The following is a 25001-nucleotide window of genomic DNA, read 5'->3' as shown; positions in this document are numbered from 1 at the left end:
TAGGCCAGATGGCTCGTGGGCCCCATGGAATCTGAAAGGACCAAAGGGCCAACTGGTTGGCCCAATCTAGCTAGCCCCGGGCTGGGCTAGAAATTCTAGGCCAAATTTCAAATGCAACGACTAGTTGACGTCAGCTAGCTGTTATTTTTGAATTTTTTTTTGCCAATTTTTTTCCTATAACTTTTTTTTTTTATAACTTCTATTTTTACAAAATTTGTTTTATATTTTTTCCTATAACTTCTATTTTACAAAATTTGTTTCATATATTTTTTAAATTCTATTTTTTTCCTATAACTTTCTAAGCCATTATACAACATTAAATTAACTTAAGTAACATGAAACAACATTAAACAATATGAAACAACATTAAATAACATTAACCAACATAAAAATTATACAACATATGTGACATCCCGTCCCAAATTTTATGTTTTTATAAATTTTAAAAGCGTGAATTGATGAAAATGCCCGAGAGACAAGGGCTTCGACTTCCGTTGACCCTCGTTTAGATAAACGTATAACTTATTCTTTTAGCATATTTAAGTAATACTCGTCACTACGAACGTATAGGCGAAAGCTGTTTACGAGTCCGGATTATAACAGTATAGTTATGGACGTTCGAAATTGGTTATTTAAAGTTTAGTTATAAATTAATTCAAACTCCCACCATGTGAGAGTGGTAACCAATCTGATTTAAGCAAGAAAATAAGGGACCAATCAGAAATTGAGGAGAGGATAAGAGAGAAAGAGAAGCTCCCAACTCCCCCAAAACCGCACCTACACCCATTGCGACCACCTATCTTCCAAGGTTGATTCCGGCCAACTCCGATGGAATTTTTCGATGCCACCACTGCCATCTTGAAGCTCTCATTCCCCTCTGCAAAACCCACCCAAGAACCACCTTGATTAACCACGGTATGTGACGGTTTGAGGCCACGAAAGTCGACAAAAAATCAACAGTGCTCAGGCTACTCTTTTCAATATTTCGCCGAATCGGAAAAGCAATGGCAGATGCCACCACTTGGGCCTTATAGCCCATCATCCCAGGAGAAAATCCCACCCAACCTTGACCCTGTTGGACCACCGTAGACGACGAATCAACACCGAGAAGCTTTAGGCACCCGCCGGCTTTGTGGACAAAATTGACCACCTTCCGTCCACTTTTGGATTTCGTGGCAGGTATAAAAGTTTCTCTACTCATTGAGATCTTCATTTTTGTGAAGTTTGAGAATTTTTTGAAATAGTTGGATTTTTTGGCGAGTCCGAGCGGCCGACCGCCACCCGCCGCAGCGCATGACCCAGGGATCGTCAATGTTATTCTTAGGTTAAATTAGATGCCTTGAGTTCAGTTTTGGTAATTGTATAACATAGGTTGATTGTTTGGACCTAAATTCATTAAGATATGTTACTTGGTAAAAACATGAATTGACGATCCGACCGTTGGATTGTTACCAAACTTTAATATGTTATAATACATAATATTTGAGGACCATAGGAACTTACGGATCGGGAATTTGATATACAGATCTTTCCGAATTGGATTCTTAAGTTCATAAAATAAAAGGTTAATTTTGGCAATTGGCAGAAATCCGACCATTAGATTGTAATGGGACTTTAGGATGTTGCTCTATAAGTATAATGTGGATCTTTGGAAGTAACGGATCGAAAATCCGTGATGCAGATCTTCCGAATTGAATTACATAGAGATGTGTATGTAAATTGTGTATTTTATCGGTATGAATTCTGAGATGTGATTTGATAATTGGTCATAGGCGACGATGGTTCGTGATGTCTCGATATGCATGATAGAGAGTCGTAGTGCGGATCTCAGGTGAGTGAGTCTTTTCCTTTCTATCGTATATTATATATATGATTGACAATTCCACAAACATTTATAAATTAATTATGGCTTGATCCTTATTTAGGGTACGTACGCAGTCTAACGAGACGTTAGATGCAGCCATACAATAATTGAGACAATAGCCTTGTTTAGGGAATTGAGTAATGTGAGGGACATTGGTGGAAAATGTGAGATTTAACTTTATGATTTGGTAGTTAAATATTGGTCATAAATCAATGTGTGAAGAATCAAGAGTTTGAAGCAAGGAAACGTAAGTAATGATAGTTAATTAAACTAGTGTCTAGTTGGGCTTATCACTGATAACTATTCTCGAAAATAAATATTTCGAGAGTAGGGCGTTACAGTTTATGCATTTTTATGTCATATTATATATATATATATATATATATATATATATATGTATGCATATATGTATGTATGTATATAATTGAAAATGCTATAATATAGCTGAGTATCAGATTGCATCATGGTTTATCTATATGTATATTACCTACACACAATTATTATGAATGCTTGAAGTGCAAAGGTGAACGCAGGACACCCAAGTAAGTTCAGGTGAGTTTACGGTATTAGTTGAAACGATGGGGTTATGGTAAGACTACATGTATGTTTAAGCAACTCCGACCTTATTGTATAGGTTGCAATGATAGGCAACTCTGACACTGTCGTACAGGTTGCCCATGAATCGTATATGTTACAATATACACAGTTAAAGCTCATAAACTTGCACCCCTGTGTTAGTGCTCCCGCCGGTGGCCAGGGCACAGTCATTCACGTAAAGTTCACCTCCCGCACCTTACGCTCACCTTGGATCCAAGGTAGGTGCACAGTCCTGTCGTACAGACCACTATAGATGGTTCGGACTCGTAGGTGACCCGCGATCATTCGCACATTCTTCACGTGATCGTAGCACTTGAGCATATTTATTTACACCCAATTTTGTTGTACAGACCACTTTAAGTGGTTCCGACTCGTGTGCAGGTATACTTATTGAGCTATGAATAAGTTGTACAGGTCACTAGAGGTGACTCCAACTTATAAGTTAGCATATGTGATGAGATATGTGATGAGCTAGCATATGTGATGAGATATGTTATGAGCTAGCATATGTGATGAGATACGTGATGAGCTAGCATATGTGATGAGATATGTGATGAGCTATGGATAAGTTGTACATGTCATTATAAGTGACTCCAACTTATATACTAGCGTTGATTGACGAGATATGGATAAGTCATACAGGTCACGTGCGGTGACTCCGACTAGTATGATTGGTGAGCTATTGATTCAGCCGTACAGGTCACGTGAGGTGACTTTGGCTGGCATACCATTTCATATTGATTTATTTCACATGGATTACTTATTCTTGTTGAGATATTTGACACGGCATAACCGTGTGACTGTTATTTTGGTTATGATTTTGAGTTATAGTCACGCCTGTTATTTTCTGGGAAATTATATAGGTGTTATGGCAAGGGGCTACTACCTTTGGTAATTGAAATTGGTTTGAAAAGTTTTGTTTCAGTCACTCACATTTTCTATTTTTGCACCCCTCCATGTTCTAGCAGCAGAGTTCCGTATCAACGAGGATTTGTGGCACTTTTCAGCACAGATGTCTTCTTATGATGGTATAACAATTATCTTACTTTATTTTACTATACCTATGCTTTATATCACGTGTGAAATTGTTTCATTTCCGTTCACGGTGCACTCTGGTTTTTAGGCACTCTTAGGTTCAAATTTATTCATATTTTTCCACATCATCACACTTTATGGTTTCGTCACCTTTTAGGTGTCGGCCAACACAACTCGATTCAGAGTCCTTATCGACATTCCGAGTCGGGGTGTGTCAACATAAAACTTAAACACCTACTCCATGCTATTTTTGGCCCAAAGATGTGCAACAAGATCCTGTTGTAGGTACTTGTTTGTGGCACGGGAACGTATCATTGAATTGAAAGAGATTGAATTGAAATAGATTGAATTCAAAGTTGTGTGAATTATAGCCCAATATCCACCCTATTTATAGCAAAAAAAAAAAATTCAAATCCAACGGCTAGCTGACGTCACTTAGCCGTTTGATTTGAATTTAAGTTGTAGTTTTTAAATAATAAATTATATTTGGCCCCATGACCCTTTGGCCCTCGATTGGAGATGGAGGCAAATATGGTCATATATTGTTCATTAAAATATTAATTTCTTAGAGGGCCAGAGGGCTAAAACGAGCCCTATGGCCAACCTTCGGTTGGAGATGGCGTAATATACCCTTAAGTTTACTAGAAAAATAGATGGCATTACTGAAAATGACTAATAGTACAAGACATTGTTAAGTTCGATGACTAAAGAAATTAATATAAAAGTTTAGAGATTAAAATTAAACTAGGGGTAAAGTTTAGAGACCATTATAATCCAACAAGATCCTCTCCTGATCCTTTTGGTGAGGATCATGGGGATCCGTAAATCGTGTACGTTCATCGTACATCGTGCGGTCAGTTTTTGTCATATACTGTTTGTATTTAATTTTAAATAAAAATATTTAAAATGATTTCTGACCGTACGATATACGATGAACGGATATGATTTACGGATTCCCAAAATCCTCACAAAGAGGATCTGATGAGAATTCGGATTCCATTATAATAATTAAGCCTAATATTATTTATTAATAAAATTCTCTTTTTCAATTAAAAATTTAAGGAAATATTATTATATTTTTTCATGCATAATTAAGAAAAACATTTCTAAAATTATGGGTATTGAAGTAATTTTGCACAAAAATAATTTATTTTTTTAATTTTCTCACCCCACACGTCGTCAAAACAACCAAAACTCAAAAAATATCCCGACGTTTCAAATAGACAAAGATAACTTCTCTCTCCCGTTCTGTACTTTTTTAACTTCTCACTCTGTTAATTTCTCACACGAACATAGTATATGGGCCAGTGCCAGCATATATATGGAGAGTTGTGCATGACAAAGAAATTTCCTTCAAATTGAATAATCTAGTGGTCTTCAAACAATGTGGGGGAGGAGTCCAACAGAAAATGATCTCAAGTCCCCAAATGCAAAATGTCAAAAACAAAAAAGCGAGAAAATCCCCTTATCTAGTTACAACTTGTTTCGTCCAGAATTCACAACAGAAGTTAAAGCCCCACTATCCCAAGAATAAACCGTCACGAACTTACATGTAATAGGAACGTCAAGTTGTCAATATTCCAAAACTAATTATACAATATCATAAGTGCATGTTAAAATATGCAGTAACTCGTGATGTGTTTGGAACATCGTCACTTTAGCATTTGCATGTAATTTTTCTCGTCTATCCCTCCCTCTTCCCTGACAATCATGCCAAAGGGGTTCTTCACATGTCTTTGTTTTGTTCTGAATATATAAAGCATTTCATCTCTCTGATTACAGTTGGTCCTAACACCAAATACTCACGGGCTCCATTAAACAGAGAGCTTGAATCCTCCAGCTACATAACACAGACCTGCTAGCAACAAACACTCATGGATCCAATTATTTCATTTCTTCTGCTTCTTGCATCTCTTGCCATCCGCCCTCCTGCTCTGGCTGCTCGATCCATACCACCAACCGCTCGGATCACTGTTGTGGGAGCTGTTTACTGTGATACCTGTTTAAGCAACAGTTTCTCTAGGAGCAGCTACTTTCTCCCAGGTACATAATCTCCGAAATACAGCAGTTTGATTTAGAAACTATAAATACGCACTTCTGCTTTCAAGCACTTTTGTTAAAAGCACAGAAAATGTTTATAATGGTATGTTTAGGGATGCACTGCAAAAATATATTAGAGAGATTTCAAATGATACCTTTCAAGGTGTGATTTGAACTTAAAAGTAGTGCATTTTGTAGTAAATTAGCAGTAGATTTTTAGTGTTTGAGTAATTCATTGATTGTATTTATTGCATTTTTAATAATTTAGTCTAAAGCTCATCGGTACTTTAAAATCGCTTGTCTAAACATAACAGAGAAGTTCAAGTATTTTATGAAAATACTTCCCAACTTCTAAGTCTTTTGTCAAACCCCGTAGAATGCGCGCTTTCTAGACTTTCTAGGTTTTGAAAGTTTTGTCATTCTAAAGCACTTTAGGAATTTTTTTTTTATTTTTTTAAATGATGAATGTAGTTAAATTACTCAGTACTTATTAGTTTCAAAACAAAAATTGAATATAAGACCCTTAATTTTTTTACTGATCAGGTGCGGACGTCCTCATAAAATGCAAATTCGGAGCAAAATCCCCCAAGTCAGCATCACAGATGAACTTCCATGTCAACAAAACTACAGACAAGTACGGAGTGTACAAACTTGAAATCCCTTCTGTCGATGGAGTCAACTGCATCAGTGGCTTTGCCCTGAAGTCAATGTGCCAGGCAACCTTAATAGGCAGCTCCTCCTCCGCCTGCAGTGTCCCCGCCTTAAGAACCACCGCAGACGAAATCTCAGTCAAATCGAAACAAGACAACCTCTGCATCTACAACATGAACGCCTTGAGTTTCCGACCACCTAAGAAAAATCTCACATTGTGTGGAAACAGGAAGGTGGAGGGTGAATTGGTAACTTCCTTCAATTCCTCCAAATTCTTCCTCCCTTACTTCCCACCGTATGGGTTCTTCCCTTGGCCTCAGCTGCCGCCATTTTCTTCCCTGCCCTTTCCTCCTCTGCCTCCTTTGCCATTTTTGCCCCCATTCCCATTCCCATTCCGGGGCCCACCGTCTTTGCCTTTCCCATTCCCACAATTCCCTCCGGCACCGAACCCTTCTGCCCCAAATGCTCCGCCAGCGTTTAACTTGGGGGATCCCAGGACTTGGATTCCTTATATCCCCTCAGTTCATCCTCCTCCTCCTCGTCCTCCTCCTCCGCCGCCTGCGTTCAGCCTCGGAGACCCCAGAACTTGGATACCATATGTTCCTCCTCCGTCCCCTCATAGGACCCAACAAAACCAGAATCCTTAGTTTTTCAGATATCTAAATAATTATGATCCATATATATGATTGTTTATCACGGTCAAAAAAGCTTATTTGCCATGGTAGCAAAAAGAGATTCTGTTCATGTATGAGATGAAAAACATTTGGGTATAACAATTAAGAAATATTTTACATCAATCCTCCGTCCACGAATATTTATGTGCTCTGTTAGCTTGTGACTTGTAATTGTTTAGGGTTTAAGACAACTTCGAACTGGTCCTAAAGTGGCTAAGGGTTTTTATCAGAAATGGTCCACAAACATTTTCCCACACAAAAGTCCTCCCCATTGCGTTAACATTTAGCTACATGTTAAAACTATCGGATTGGAGAGGGAGGTTTATTTTCCATACAAGTTCTTGATAGAGCGAGAGACATTTGAGAGAGAATAACAGTTTTAGAGAGAGAGAATTATGTTTTGTGTATTCATCATCATCATTTTACATTAGTACATAGATATATATAAACGAGGTTTTCCTTAGTCACTAAGTAAGCTATCTGTCAATAACAAACTTAACCAACATAGGCACCTTGATCTATGTACACTTTTCATCATCTGAAATAACTAATACATCTTTACAAAAACAAGTCTGGACGCTCGTGCATGTGCCTCATTCACACGCAACTTTAGGGTTTTGACACACCCCGACCGAGGTCAAGGTATGCTGGCTGTCACGTAAGAGTGACATAGCCATGTGCACAGTACGGAAGCGATAAAAATAGCAAATATACAAATAATTAAAAACCATATTACTAGAGTGCACTACTAAACGAAAGTGATAGGAGTTAGTTACAACAGTGAACACTCCTAATCATAGCATAAAGTCTAGGTGCAGTCCAGTAGGACAAGTACTAGTTATACAGTACCATGAATGTCCTACTATTATTCAAATAGGTCAGAACTGCCGACGATCTCGAGCCACCGACAGCAAGCTTACTTAAAATTGAAGAGGCGCAAAACAGAAAACGTGAGTAGGTAAAAACAAATGTTTTACAAATTCATTTCATTTATCAATATACTAACCCCTCGTTGTAAAACATGTATAATTTTTTCCCAGAATCGGAATATAAGCAATTCAATTCAATTCATGTTTCACATAATCATGTTCACATGTATGCCATACCAAAATATAACAAAGTAAACAATCCAGGCAAGAATGATTTCATAGAAATGTGATATTTTAGCCGGAACCCCTGAAGTAGTCTGTACGGCTAAATTCATAGCTCAAAAGTCAATCTAGTCGGAGTCACTATAATGACCTATACGGCAATATACTGCACATAAGTCGGAACCACTAAAGAGGGTCTGTACAACAAGATTGGGTGAAATATAATTATGCTCAATTTTATTCTCTCATAATAGTCGGGCGATGAATCACTTGTCACCTACAAGTCGAAACCATGAATAAGGTCTGTACGACAAGACTGTTTTATGAGCTAAATCACAGGCATGAGCATATAGTGTGGGAGGTGATGTAAATAAACAGGCATGTACCTTATATCTCTGGCTAAATCACAATCACCCTAGGTGCAGTTTTATGAGCTCAATCTTATTCAATCACATATCACATCATCGATGATTCACATAGTCAAACATAACTTACCTGAACTTATCTGTGCCTCCACAGCACCACATTGATATATATATATATATATATGCAACCACGGAATGCATATTCAACATATAAAAGTATTTGGCATATTATTTCAAGTCATACTTTCCTTATAAATGCATTTCTGGGAAATATATCGAGTATATAAGTATATACTGAAAACAAAAGCCCACTCACTGGTATGTCGAAAGGTGGTAGCCCCCGAGTCGCCCGTGGATACGCCCGTCCTCGGGATAAACCTCACCTATATGCAAATTAACTATAAAAACGTTATTTTAAAGCATATACAAAATTAGCTAATAACTTCTCATACATTGCTCAATTTGGGTATATGAATATACCACAGTGATCTACACAACCTCAGGATCATCCCCATATTTTTAGAATTATTTTTGGACCTCCCACGCGCTGACAAGGGCACGGCAAAACGCGCCCCCACACGCGGCCCAAACCTGACTGATTCCCTAACCACCATTAGGGAATATAACGTTAAACCTAGCAGATTCTGTTACATTTGACTGACGACGTCAGCATATTCCGTCCAAATTGACGAAATATGCCATCATCTTCTTCGACGAGTCGCCGGTCGTCGGAAAATTGGGTAAAACTTTAAATCCACTATTCTCACTTGTTTCTTAACCAATTTTCATAAAACTGGTACCAAAATGAAGCTGAGGACAAGTAGAAACACGATATAACAATTTGGGTTCTTAAAATTCACGAAAACAAGTCAGAAATTACCTCGACTTTCCGACCAAATTTAAAATGTGCCGATCTCCACTTTCCGACGTCCAAAATCCTCAAACAAACTATCCCTAGCCTCCTAGGGACCTCACAAAGCTTCCTATAAGTTTCAAATTCCATAAAAACAAGCCATAAGTTTTTGCATGAACAGTACCTCATTCGGGTTTAGGGTTTTCATGTGAAAGCGAAGCTGTCCTTACCTGTATAGATGTGTTCGTCTGAGCTTCACGAACACAATGGTGCCATTTTCCACTTCGATCCATCGCATTTGCAAAGGTTTTGGTGTTGTCCATACACAATGCCGAGAGAGATAGAGAGTGAAACTGAGAGAGAGAAGAGAGAGAACACGGGGGAGTGAGAGAGAAAAGTATGGATGTGTGTGGTCCAAACATGACACCAATCACAATTCTTTAATCTTTTAATTCTAATTGGGTCCAATTAGTTAGTAATAGAACCAATTGACCTAATTTCTTAGTCCAAAACACAGCACACATCCAACGCTCAAGGGTAAATCCGTCTATTCACAACCACGACAATTTATCCTCGGGACGGGCTGTGACAGTTTAGTAGCTTCTTTCCTTCTAGCACTTTCAAGTTTCACCTTCTCAAGCAACTTACCGAAGATGCTAGAAACCTCTTATAGCCAGAGAAAAAAAAATAGAAAACTTCATTTTAATCTTTGGTAAAGATGACTTGTAGATTAAAACCATGAGTAAGATCAAAATCTAATTTTAATCCCTTGATACATTAATAACTTCATTTATTAATTATATTTTGATTTTTTAATTATTTCTCTTTTTCTTCCTAATTTTTAATGTATTAATTTTATTTCATTATAATTTTCATTTTCATTTCATTTATCCTAATATATTTTGTTGTAAACATTTAGATAAATTAATTTTTGTTATACAACTGTACTTTGTCTTCTTCATTTAGGTACATTAAATTCATTATAACACATTTTAGTGCATACATTTAGGTTCACACATTTCGATACAAACATTTAGGTACATTAATTTAATATAATACATTTTGGTGTATACATTTTGGTACACACATTTAGGTACATTAATTTAATATAATACATTTTGGTACATACATTTCTATACTAACATTTAAATACATTAGTTCAATATAATACATTTCGGTACTAACATTTAGGTACATTAATTGAATCTTTCAAGTTTGAAGAATGTTAAATAAAATTAAGAAATTAAAAAACTCTTTTTTGGTCAAAAATTAAATTAAAATTTGTATATTAATACATTTAAATATTTAATGGGAAACATTACATAAAATGCACATTGATTATTTTGAATTAAGGCCACATCAAGGGATTATAATTAATATGTAATTTAACACCAGATTTATTATATCGCAATCTTCTTAAAGGATTAAAGTTAAAAAACTCCCAAAAAAAAAATCTTAAACAATGGACACGTGAAGATGCTAAGAGAGGTTGGTGGTGGAAAAGCCTCACCTATAGGTTTTTCCTTCGTCTTTCCTCCGCTTGTTCCCTCTCAGCCTTTTCTTGCACTATTATTTCAAGGAAAGTCAATTGCTCTTTCTCCAACTCTTTTATTTTTTGTTTTGCCCGCTCAAGCTGATTTAAACCAAGAGCGAAAAACATGAGTATTGAAATTTAATGTTGTAATATAACGTACAAATTCAAGATAGATATTAAAAACAATCACCCTGACTTCATTTCCAAGAGATTTACACCTTTCAAAAATTGCGCTCGTTTAGCAATTTAGCCATCGTTGGATTGACAATCTCCTTCAAACTGCAAAAAGAAAAAGACAACAGTGAAACGGTAAGTTTGGATAAAAAGACGATTCCCACAATCAAAGAAAGTAAAGAGCTGAATTTCACAGAACCTTTCTGTCGCTTCATGATAATCCTTTTGCGACTTGGTTGAACACTCAACATTGCAATCTGTAGAAACTTGCCCCACTCCATTTGTAGCGGATGTCTGCTAATGGGAGCAAATATAAGCAGTGAGAAAACTTGTGGTAGTGGTTAGCAAAATTTAGTGAACACAACAATCTATTAACCGTCCAATTCTCGATGGTTAACCATCAGGTCCACAAGAATCTTTTAACTCTTTTGCGTTTGCTGCTACCACAAGGCACACAAGTGATCCGAAGCAGAGATAAGCATAAGTGAGAAGTAAAGGTAAAATAAAATGCCGTTGGCTGTGAACGCTTAAGCATTTAAGGGACTCTTTCATCTGAAGCAGGATCGTGCTGGGGTCAATAGAAGAATGCAATACCTCATAACAGCTCCCTCCCATCTTCACTTGAAGCATTTACGGGTGACGATCCCTTTTCAAGTTTGTTGCTGAACTTAGAACCATGGCAGTTCTGATTTACGAGACAGGATTTGCCTCTACCAGACACTAAGGGTTCTCCTTCTGGAAAATCAGTAGTACGTCTTCTTGGAGCATTACCAACAGTCTGGCAATTTTTGCACATAGAAAAACAATGGCTCACAGTAAGTTAGATACATATAACCTCAAGTACTTAAGCGGTATTTAGGAAAAGAAGAAACCAGTAATCCTTTTGAATTTTAGGGTTGGGTGTATTATTTTGAGGGATTTTAATTCTTTTAATGAATCTAGATGTATTCAACCAGGATTTTAAGTGATTTTTTGAAATTTAAGGTGTATTCAATTAAAATTTTAAGATAGTTTATTAAATCCCTTAGAAATCCGGATGTATTCAATTAAGATTTTAAATAAGTTTATAACATTCTAGGTGTATTCAATTAGAAATTGATTTTAAAGAATTTGAGAAAGTTGAGGAATTAGAAGGAATTGGAGAGATTTCATAGTGTATTTTAAGCATCTACAAATCTCACATCTCCCTATGAGATTTTCATAGATTTATAAATCCATGAAAGTCTCTCAAATTCTTAATTGAATACACCTCCCTTAACCAATTTTATCTCTGGTCTTGAAAGCACAGTTGTCAGCTCAAATCCCTGTTTGTCGTGAGCTGGTTCAACAAAATTAGCTTCCAAAACACCTGTCAAGGAGAAAGATGACAAGAGTGGATAACAGAACTAATCCACATTATAATTAGTCTCTGCAACACCGAGAGAAACACAAGAACTAATCTGCCTGAGAAGTATTACTAAATACCTATAACGCCACGACCATCACTGCCAGCAGGATTCCATAGCCTCCAAAACGGCTGCTAAGGAAGTTTTTTTCAGGCAAAATAAGAGAAGAAAACAGAATATACTGTACAAGAATGCAAGTCCTTATTGTGGCTTATTCTAGCAAAGTACCAACAACAATTAAATTGAGACATTCTAAGACAAAAAGCACTGACAACTAACCTTAATCAGTCGATTTTTATGATGTATGCTGAACCCTTGGACATCAATATGATATTTACAAAACCAAGCGTCACATTTAAACGGTCATCTGTGAAATGCTATTTCAAGATTTAGTCTCGAAGGTATTACATTTTCATCTTTTGACGACATTCCTTCTGGAAGTTGCAGAGGTCCGTACGTTACCTCCTTAGTTAACATCATGTCATTCACTATATTATGATGTTCAACATCTTTTCCATGAAGAATAATTCCAAAGTTCTATCTGATGTAAGATCATATGTGAAACTGTCTTCTTCGAGAATTACAGTTTCTGTCACAGTGAATGTTGACATTCATTGAAGTGAGTGAGTTCTAATGCCGACAGTTAAGAAGTGTCTAAAGCTGGGATAGCGTTTTGCCATCTGAATTTTCTTCTTGTTTGGGTTAATATTTAACTTTGAGCTTAATGGAGAGAAAACCCAAAAGAGTTCAATAAGAGGAGTTTCTGTCCGAAGCCCAACACCAAGCCCAGATGTCCACTTCGAGACCACATGATGGCTCCTCATTAAATGCAAAGAGTAGGTGCTTACAAAGGAAGTGACAACCGATGGAAATCTATCAACTCTCAGCCCAAAAACACTTTATGAATGGCATAACATGTAAAATATTGAGGGTTCCCTACCATCCAATTGCTTTTGGGCAAGAACAGAAACAGCACAAGTCAGGTTAATTCATCTATAAAAGGAGGAAGAGGGCCCAGAGATAAGGACACTCAACCAATCAAACAAACAAACATACAATTTGTCTCTCAGCCAAACAAACACCCAAAAACTCGTGCTTTGTCCAAAGTCTACACACTTTTAGCCTTAGATTTCCTTAGAAAGACATCTTTTGTCTATGTAAAAGCTCTGCTACCTTTTCCTAAAATGTTGTAGTATCGATCTCTCTTGTATAAACTCTTTTCCAATCATCCCCTTTTAGTACTCAATCATTTTGTAACTGCAAAGAGAAAAGACTGGAAGACTTTTTTGTGTTGTCTTTCAATTAATAGATTTGGTGTCATAATGCATTCCCCAATTTAGATCCAAATTGTTTCCAGTCTTTTGATGACTCAAAGCCCCATCGGTTCTCAGATCTGGTTCACTTAATGGTTTTATTGTCACAAGAAGATTGAAATGAGTTAAAACTGATGACTTGATCAGATCTGGACCTTCACCCCTTAAACATACAAGATAACTAAAAGTCTTTGATCTCAAGGCATAGAAAAGAACTTAATGTAGACTTAACTCATCTACAACAATCCTTTGATAAACAAGAAGTCAGAAATAACTTGGGGCACAAGTAATCGGCTTAAAACACACTTGTTCTACATCTGCCATATGGAGATGGCAGTGACACGCCTAAGCACTTAGTTGGTTTTGATTGCGAGCCTCAAGTCTCATAATACTAAGTCTTAAAGCCTTTGCCATCCAAGAAAGAAATTTCATTTACTTTGATGTCAAATACTGGTAAGATTTTACTTTCAAGAGAGAATTATGTGTTAGGCACGTATTTGACAGCAAAGTGGATGACCTTCATCGAATTTGACGGTGAGAGATTAATTGGCTAATTTCAAATAATTCAAGGGGTTATTTACCAAAAAATAATTAAGAGGTCAATTTCAACTTCAATAATAGTTTAGAATGTCAAACAACAGTTTAGTCTACTTTTTTTGTTTTTTTGAACAAACGATATTAGCTACACTAAGACCATCTCCAATCCATGGGATAAAATGACACACCCCAACCGAGATCAAGGCATGCTGGCCATCACGTGAGACTAACATAGCCATGTGCACAGTGCGGAAGCAATAATGAAAAGAAATATAAGAATAAGCAAAAACCAAATTACTAGAGTGCACTACTAAACAGGAAGTTATACGAGTTAGTTACAAATGTAAATACTCCTAATCAGAGCATAGTAAGCCTAGGTGCAGTCCAGTAGGACAAGTACTAATTATACAGTACCAGAAATGTCCTACCATTATTTAGGTAGGTCAAAACTGCCGACGTCCTTAAGCCACCAACATCAAGCTTACTTAAAACCTAGAGGGGCGCAAAACAGAAAACGTGAGTGGGCAAAAACAAATGTTTTACAAAATCATATTCTTTATCAACATATCTAACCCCTCGCTGTAAAACATGTATAATTTTTGCTAGAATCAGAATATAAGCATATACATAATTTATATATATGAAATCATATCAATTCAATTCATGCTTCACATAATCATTTTCAAATATATGCCATGCCAATATATAACAGAGTAAGCAATTCAGGTAAGAATAAATTCATAGAAATATGATATGTTAGCCGGAACCCCTGTGGTAGTCTGTACGGCTGAATTCATAGCTCAAAGTTACTATAGCCGGAGTCACTACAATGACCTATACGGCAACATACTGCACATAAGTCGGAACCACTAAAAAGGGGTATGTACGACAAGATTGGGTGTAATATAATTATGCTTAATTCTATTCTCTCATAATAGCTGGATGATAATTCGCTAGTCACCTACGAGTCGAAACCATACATAACGTCTGTATGACAAGACTGTGCACTTAAGTTGGATCCAATTTAAGCATATAGTGCGGGAGGTGACGTAAATAAACAAGCCTGTACTTTATATCTCTGGCTAAATCACAATCACCCTAGGTGCAGTTTTATGAGCTCAACATTATTCAATCACATATCACATCATCGATGATTCACATAACCAAACATAACTTACCTGAACTTACTTGTGCCTCCACAGCACCACATTTATATATATGCAACCATGAAATGCATATTCAGAATATAAAAGCATTTGCCATATTATTTCAAAGCATACTTTCCTAAAAATGTATTTCTAAGAAATATATCAAGCATATAAGTATATACTGAAAACAAAAACCCATTCACTGATATGTCGACGAGTTGTAACCCCCGAGTCGCCCGTGGATACGCTCATCCTCGGGATAAGCCTCACCTATATCCGAATTAACTATCAAAACGTTATTTTAAAGCACATAGACAAAATTATCCAATAACTTCTCATACAAAGCTCAATTTTGGTATTTGAATATACCAGTGTGACCTACATAACCTCACGAACATCGTGAAATTTTTAAAATAATTTTTATGTGGCTCCCACGCTGGGGAGGGCACGGCCTCACGCGCATCACCTTCAATCTCCAGACACTGGAATAGCGTCGCTGGTGCCAGATTCTGGGCAGACCTGCAACTGCATTTTTCTCGCTCGTTTTTGCACCATTTTTTATAAAAATTTCACCAAGATGTTATAAATCACGAGAGGAAGAAGGTTATACCTCTTGGGAGCTTCAAATCCCTCGAAAACCCGTCGGGAGAATCCTACCAAAATCGGCCACCTTCGAACCTCGTGATCTCGATGTCAAAACCGAGCCAACGAAGCACTCCGAGCTTCGTGAGAACCTCCTAGAGCTCGCTGTGAGCTTGGATTGTCCTAAAACATAACCATTCAAAAGTTCATGAATAGTGCTCAACTCAGAGCTTAAATTTTCAGCGTGATATCGAACGAGTTCTTACCTGAAATGGGTACATTTGAACTCGTGTGATCCTCACGAACACAATGGTACCATTTTCTTCCTCGATCTATGAAGATTTGGCTTGGTTCAAGGTTATCCGTACGGAGGAGAGGGAAGAGAGAGTGAGTCCGAAAGAGAATACGAGAGAGAAGAGAGAGAAAGGGTATGGATGTGTGTGTGTGGTTCCAAAATGTACACCAATCAAAATTCTTTAATCTTTTAGCTCTAATTGGGTCTAATTAGTTAGGGATAAAACTAATTGACCCAATTTCTTAACCCAAAGTACAAACACACACCCGACGCTCAAGGGTAAATTCATCTTTTCACAACCACGATAATTATTTCTCGGGACGGGCTGTGACAATCTTCCCACCTTATAAAATTTCATCCTTGAAATTACATACAACCAATACATCCACTAATAATCATAAAATAAGCGTGGATACATCTTTCTCATCCAATCCTCTGTCTCCCAAGTAGCTTCTTCCACTGAATGATTTCTCCATAACACTTTTACCAAACGAACTGTCTTGTTCCTCAGTTCTTTATCCTTCCAATCCAACAGAGTCACTGGTTCCTCATCACAAGTCAAGTCCGAATTGATTTCCAAGGGTTGAGGAGGAATCACATGTGAAGGATCCGAAACATAGTGTCGAAGCATCGAAACATGAAATACATCGTGCACCTTGGACAACTCTGGAGGCAACTCAAGCCTGTAAGCAACCTCATCGACTCGTTCGGTGATCATATATGGTCCAATGTACTTAGGACTCAACTTTCCTTTCTTTCCAAATCGTACAACACCTTTCCAAGGTGATAGCTTCAGGAATACCCAATCGCCTACATCATACTTCTGATCAGTGGCATGTTTGTCTGCTAAGCTCTTTTGTCGATCTTGGGTTGCTTTCAGGTTAGACTTAATTACCTGAACATTTTGAGTAGTCACATCCACAATCTCAGGGCCCACTAAAACTCTTTCGCCAACCTCTGACCAACATAGAGGCGTACGACAAGATTTCCATAAAGTGCCTCAAATGGTGCCATACCAATACTCGAATAATAGTTGTTGTTGTAGGCGAACTCCATCAAATCCAAACAATCATGCCAACTATCTCCAAACTGCAGCATTGAAGATCTTAACATATCCTCTAATGTCTGAATGATCCTCTCAGATTATCCATCTGTCTGAGAATGATATGCCGTACTATCAAGCAATCTCGTACCAAGAGCTTCTTGGAATGCTATCCAGAACTTGGAAGTAAATCTAGGATCCCGATCCGAGATAATATTAACTGGCACACCATGGTACTTTACAATCTGTGATATAAACAACTTATCTAATCGGCTTAACGAATACTTCTCCCTTACTGGAATAAAATGTGCTGACTTAGTAAGCTGATCAACTACCACCCATATGCCGTCATAACCATTCTGTGTGCGAGGAAGCTTGTACACAAAATCCATAGTAATATTTTCTCATTTCCACTATGGAACGGGAAGTGGCTTTATCAACCCAAACGGCTTCTTCCCTTCAGCTTTAACCTGTTGGCAAATGGCACACCTACTCACATATTCGGCAATTTCTCTTTTCATACCCGACCAATAATAAAATGGTCTAATGGTATGATACATCTTAGTACCTCCTGGATGCATCACATACGCCGAAATATGTGCTTCGTCCAAAATTTCCTTCTTTAACTCTGCATTATTCGGCACATAAATTCTGTTTTCCTGCATAAGCATGCCATCAGATTCTCGAATCCCGAAATCTTTCTTTTTGCCTTGGTTCCTAGCTTGAATTATTTCTTGAGTCTCTTCATCATTCATCTGAGTCTTAAGTACACGGTCAACTAAAATTGGCCTAACTTGAAAATTAGCAAGCAAAGTTTCTTCTCGATTTTCCACTTCTAACTCCACTTCAGTGGACCTTAAATCTGCTATAAGAGGAACATGACAATCATAAATGGCATTAAGTCTGGCTGGAGTCTTCCTACTAAGTGTATTCACCACTGCATTTGCACGACCAGGATGATCCTTAATCGTGCAATCATAGTCACTAAGTAACTCAATCCACCTCCGCTGTCGAAGATTAAAGTCTCTTTGAGTAAACAGATACTGGAACTCTTATGATCTGTGAAGATCTTACATTTCTCCCCATAAAAATAATGTCTCCAAATCTTCAAGGCAAAGATGATAGATGCTAACTCTAAATCATGTGTAAGGTAATTCTTCTCATGAGGTTTCAACTGTCTCGAAGCATAAGCAATTACCCTACCATGTTGCATCAATACACAACCTAAACCATTCAAAAAAGCATCACTATAAACCTCATAATTACCGCTATCATCTGGAAGCGCTAGAACAAGAGCATGAGTGAGATAGTACTTCAACTGTTGGAAACTTTGCTCACATTTATTATCCCACTCAAACTTAACATCCTTTCAAGTCAACCTCGTCAATGGCAAAGCAATCACTGAAAAATCCTTAACGAACCGTCTATAATAGCCTGCTAGGCCAAGAAAACTTCGTACCTCAGTGACGGTTCGAGGTTGCTCCCAATTCTCTACAGCTTCCACTTTTTGAGAATCCACTTAAATACCTTAAGCAGAAATGACATGTCCCAAAAATGCTACTTGATTTAACCAAAATTCACATTTGCTAAACTTAGCATATAGTTGGTGTTCCCTCAAACTGCTTAACACCAACTTCAAATGCCTAGCATGCTCAGCTTTAGACTTAGAGTACACTAGAATATCATCAATGAAGACAATAACAAACCTATCCAAATATGGTTGGAATACTCGATTCATCAAGTCCATAAAAGCTGCTGGTGCATTAGTTAATCCGAATGGAATCACAAGAAACTCATAATGACCATATCGAGTCCTCAATACGGTTTTAGGGACATCTTCATTTTTAATCTTCAACTAATAGTATCCTGACATCAAGTCCATCTTAGAAAATACGCAGGCATCTCTGAGTTGATCAAATAAATCGTCTATATGAGGCAATGGATAATGGTTCTTAATTGTTACCCGATTCAATTGCCTGTAATCAATGCACAGCCTCAAAGTTCCATCTTTCTTCCTCATAAATAAAACTGGAGCTCCCCAAGGTGAAGTACTCGGCTAAATAAAACCTTTATCCACTAACCCTCGCAACTGGACTTTCAATTCCCTTAATTCAGTACGAGCCATTCTATAAGGAGTTAAGGATATATAATTCGTACCTGGAAGTAGATCAATAACAAACTCCACTTCTCTATCTGGTGCCAATCCATGAAATTCCTCAGGGAATACATCCGGAAAATATCTAACCACCCAAACATCCTCCACACTACAAGGAGCATCATCATTCAACACCACATGAGCCAAATATCCCTGACAACCTTTCGACAACAATCTCTTTGCTTTCATGGCTGAAATAATACCATGCCTCACCCCACTAGGCTCTTCTACAAATGTAACTTTAGGTAATCCAGGACAATGAAATGTGACTATCTTCCCATAACAATCTATCTTGGCACGATTATAGTGCAACCAATCAGTGCCCAAAATCACATCAAAATCCATAATATCCAACGGCATAAGATTAGCCGGCATAATAATATCCTCTACTATCACTGAACATCCTCGATATACCCAATCCACAAAACATCTATCCCCTCTAGGCATAGAAAATTCTAAATTATATCCTATAGGTGTAGGATGAGGTTGTGTCACTTAAGCAAATGTATGAGAAATAACAGAATGTGTAGCACCACAATCAATCAATACTCTAGCAAAATGACCAAGAATATTTAACGTACCCATGATAAAATCTGGATTATTCTGAGCATCTTGCAGTGACATGTTGTGGATACGCCCTTGATTCTGCTGTCGTCCACCGCGACCTCTGTTGGCATGAATACCACGTCCCTGTCTCTACTGACCCGACTGCCTCAAAGATCCTGCACTATTAGCAGCAATCTCTCATTGATAGGGCTGTCCCCCTTGGTACCACTAAGATCCACCGGCTGAATGTGGCTGATAAGACATAGATCCTTTTTGATACTGAGGATACCCACTCTGATACTGAGGATCCTGAGAGTACTGATGTTGTCCTGAGGTGTAAGGAGTGGCGTCGCCCTGATAATGGTAGGCACTTCCTCGTCCAGTCTAAGAATAACCACCAGATCCTGAAGCTCGTTGGGTCGGTGCAGGTGGTGGGAAATAAGGCTGCTGGGGTCTCTGCTGACTCTGAGGGTATTAGGCAGCCCTATGACCCATCTGTCCACAAGTAAAACATCCATTGTTGCCTCTCCTACACTCCCCAAAACGCCGATTATTACATATGCGGCATAAGGAAACACCAGATCCACCTAAACCACCAAAATCTATGTACCTCTAGAACCTAGGGCCTCCAGTAAATCTACCATCTCTCCTCTACATATTAGTACTCAATCATTCGCTAGAAGAGCTGGAACTGCCACCACTCCTCTTAAAGTTCTGGGTATTGCGGGGTCCTTGAAATGTTTGCCTTTTTCCTTTGTCATCTTATCTCTGGCCCCCATTTTTTCCTTCCTTATCCTCACTTTCACTAGGCATGTTTTCTGAGGCCTCAATCTTCGGTAAAATCTCATAAAACTCCTGGTAAGAGGTACAGTGAGTCAATGTCGCTATGGAACGCCATTTCTTCTTAGTACCTAAACTGAAACAGCAAAGCATCTCTACCGAATTAGCAGTAACCTCCGGATCATATCTCGACAGATCAGTAAACATCCTATAATACTCATTAGCGGACATTTTTCCTTGTCTGAGATGAGTAAACTTCTGTTTCTTATTATCGATATACGCAGAAAGAATGAACTTTTTCTGGAACAGCTCCTTAAACATTCCCCAGTCCACAATCTCTGCTGGGGTTAACTGGTAAGACTCTTATCTCCACCAGGATGCAGGCTGTTCTCCCAAAAACCAGGTAGTAGTCTTGACCCACCTATCAGAAGAAAGATTCCCCTGACTCTGCATCATCTAAAAAGTCTTCTCCACATGATTCAGCCATTTTTCTGCCCCCTTATGACCTTCATTTCCAATGAAGTGAGTCAACTTTAGATTATGAACTGTCTTAAGAGGTGTCTTATGGGGAGTACAGAAACTATAGCTTCCCCTAATTGAGCAATATTAGGGAAACTAGATTCAGCTGATTGACGGGGCTCTCTACGAGGCGGCATAGTTCTGACATAAGACATCACAAGGATTATAATATTCCAGAATTATACAGGACAGTTAAACCTAGGCTCTGATACCAAACTGACACACCCCGATCGAGATCAAGGCATGCAGGTCGTCATGTGAGAGTGACGTAGTCATGTGCACAATGCGGAACTAATAATGAAAAGAAATATACGAATAATCAAAAACCAAATTACTAGAGTGCACTACTAAACAGGAAGTGATAGAAGTTAGTTACAAACGTAAATACTCCTAATCAGAGCATAGTAAGTCTAGGTGTAGTCCGGTAGGACAAGTACTAGTTATACAGTAGCAAAAATGTCCTACTATTATTTAGGTAGGTCAGAACTGCCGACGTCTTTAAGCCACCAACAACAAGCTTACTTAAAACCTGGAGGGGCGCAAAACAAAAAACGTGAGTGGGCAAAAACAAATGTTTTACAAAATCATTTTCTTTATCAACATATCTAACCCATCGCTGTAAACCATGTATAATTGTTCCCAGAATTAGAATATAAGCATATACAAAATTTATATATATATATATATATATATGAAATCATATCAATTCAATTCATGCTTCACATAATCATTTTTTAAATATATGTCATGCCAATATATAACAGAGTAAGCAATTCAGGTAAGAATAAATTCATAGAAATATGATATGTTAGCCGGAACCCCAATGGTAGTATGTACGGCTGAATTCATAGCTTAAAGTTACTCTAGCCGGAGTCACTACAATGACCTATATGGCAACATACTGCACATAAGTCGGAACCACTAAAAAGGGGTCTGTACGACAAGATTGGGTGTAATATAATGATGCTCAATTCTATTCTCTTATAATAGCCGGGCGATAATTCGCTAGTCACCTACGAGTCGGAACCATACATAAGGTCTATACGACAAGATTGTGCACTTAAGTTGGATCCAATTTGAGCATATAGTACGGGAGGTGACGTAAATAAACAGGCATGTACTTTATGTCTCTGGCTAAATCACAATCACCCTAGGTGCAGTTTTATGAGCTCAACATTATTCAATCACATATCACATCATCGATGATTCACATAACCAAACGTAACTTACCTGAACTTACTTTTGCCTCCACAACACCACATTTATATATATGCAACCATGAAATGCATATTCAGAATATAAAAGCATTTGGCATATTATTTCAAAGCATACTTTCCTAAAAATGCATTTCTGGGAAGTATATCAAGCATATAAGTATATACTGAAAACAAAAGCTCACTCACTAATATGTCGACGGGTCGTAACCCCCGAGTCTCCTGTGGATACGCTCTTCCTTGGGATAAGCCCACCTATATGCGAATTAACTATAAAAATGTTATTTTAAAGCACATAGACAAAACTATCTAATAACTTCTCATACAAAGCTCAATTTTGGTATTTGAATATACCAACATGACCTACACAACCTCACGAACATCGTGAAAATTTTAAAATAATTTTTCTGTGGCTCAGACGCCGGGGAGGGTACGGCCTCATGCGCATCACCTTCAACCTCTAGACGCCGGAACAGCGTCGTCGGCGCCGGATTCTGGGCAGACCTGCAACTGCTTCTTTCTCGCTCGTTTTTGCACCATTTTTTATAAAATTTTCACCAGAATGTGATAAATCACGAGAGGATGAAGGTTATACCTCTTGGGAGCTTCAAATCCCTTGAAAACTCGTCGGGAGAATCCTACCAAAACCGGCCACCTTCGAACCTCGTGATACCGACGTCAAAACCGAGCCAACGAAGCACTCCGAGATTCGTGAGAACCTCCTAGAGCTCACTGTGAGCTTGGATTGTCCTAAAACATAACCATTCAAAAGTTCATGAATAGTGCTCAACTCAGAGCTTAAATTTTCAACGTGATATCGAACGAGTTCTTACCTGAAATGGGTACCTTTGAACTTGTATGGTCCTCACGAACACAATGGTACCATTTTCTTCCTCGATCTGTGAAGATTTGGCTTGGTTCAAGGTTGTCCGTGCAGAGGAGAGGGAAGAAAGAGTGAGTCCGAGAAAGAGTACGGGAGAGAAGAGAGAGAAAGGGTATGGATGTGTGTGTGTGGTTCCAAAATGTACACCAATCAAAATTCTTTAATCTTTTAGCTCTAATTGTGTCCAATTAGTTAGGGATAAAACTAATTGACCCAATTTCTTAACCCAAAAATACAAACACACACTCGACGCTCAAGGGTAAATTCGTCTTTTCACAACCACGATAATTATTTCTCTGGACGGGCTGTGACATAAAACTTAAAATATAAGCTTTAAAACCCCCCAAACCATCTCCAATCATGGCCTAAAATAAGCCTTGAGGAGAAATATATCTCTGGACTAGATTTCTCTCAGGATTTAAACCTAGCTTAAATTATTTTGGACCCACCAAATCTAATGGTAAAGAAAAAAAAGATTTTACGGCCCAAAATTAAATCTTTAAAAATCGGTTCAAAAAATGAAAGTTAAAGTCTAAAATAATTAACGAAAATTATTTAAATCAAATTTAACTTAAACTTTATAAATACCTATGTATTTGTATGATTTTTAATTACTTATCAGAATTTAAATATTTTTGGATTATAATATTCATACAAATAAAATAGGATAATCTACATAAATTTTAATTTCAAAAAAGTTACCGAACAAATAAAGTTAGGCTAAAATCAGTGTTTAGTAATCTTGAGCTAAAATTTTAAGCCTTTGGAGGAGAAAAACAGTTTATGGGATATGACTTAAAATTTTCTGGCTTAACTTTTTAAGCTTTATCCCCAAGGGTTGGAGATAGTCTAAGAGGTGAGGGGTGGGCTAAGTTTCATAATGAACTTGCAATAATATGGTTTAAATTCGCCTTACAAGTGAAAAGCAATACCATTATAATGTAGTGGCACTATTAAAATTGTTATTATATCTCTACTTAACAAGCATGATTACAACGTATGATCTATATGTGTCCCTCAGATTATTTGTCTATTTAATGAGAAATCATTTTGAATATGTCTTACGTAGCTAAATTTGAAGATATAATATATATATAAGATGCGGCAAGTATTTAATCGTCTAACTCGATATGTGGCACTTTATCGTAATTTACAAACGTGATAATGTTTGATGTATTAGTTGTTGGAAAATATTAGTATTTTGGTTTATTTGAATGTTTGGTTTTATGGGCTTAGCCCATTAGAATTAGGTTTTGTTAGAGATTAAAGTTAGTTTATTATAAATAAGGTGCTTTGTTATTCATTAGAGAATAAGTTATTCACAATGTAGTCTCTTAGGTTTTTTGTAGCCGTTCCGGCATTCTCGTTTGTTTAATAATATTTCTATTATTCTTATTAGTCTTGTTCGTTGCGCATTCTAATATTCAACTTGTTATCAGAGCAGGTTTGATCCTTCGGGATTTAATCTACTTCGGGTTGGTATATGTTTGCTCGTTTCCGTTGTCGTTCATGTTCAGATTGTTAGTTGGTATTGATTGTTTGCAAGAAGAAAATAATTGTTCGTTCTTTTTTTGTCCTGTGACTCTACTTCTGCACCTTTGAACGCCGCAACCTGCTGGAGTATCCGCAAGTCTGTATTGCTGCAAAGGAAAAAAAGGGGAGTAAAAAATAAAAATAAAAAAATAAAAAGAAACAAGAAAAAATTGGTTGCTTGTTTGAGGCCT

General features: G+C 37.5%; 1 protein-coding gene across 1 annotated transcript; it reads left to right on the top strand.

The window, feature by feature from the left end:
* The first annotated feature begins 5224 nt into the window (after positions 1 to 5224).
* Positions 5225 to 6984, top strand: LOC103403199 (uncharacterized). The gene is made up of 2 exons (XM_017323505.3): positions 5225 to 5539; positions 6080 to 6984. The coding sequence occupies exons 1-2, from the start codon at positions 5371 to 5373 to the stop codon at positions 6832 to 6834; spliced, it is 924 nt and encodes a 307-aa protein (XP_017178994.3). The 5' UTR covers positions 5225 to 5370; the 3' UTR covers positions 6835 to 6984.
* Positions 6985 to 25001: the final 18017 nt, after the last annotated feature.

Source organism: Malus domestica, chromosome 16 (assembly GCF_042453785.1).
Source record: "Malus domestica chromosome 16, GDT2T_hap1".
NCBI lineage: Eukaryota > Viridiplantae > Streptophyta > Magnoliopsida > Rosales > Rosaceae > Malus > Malus domestica.
The sequence above is the reverse complement of the archived record's forward strand: the minus strand, read 5'-3'. Positions and strand labels throughout refer to the sequence as shown.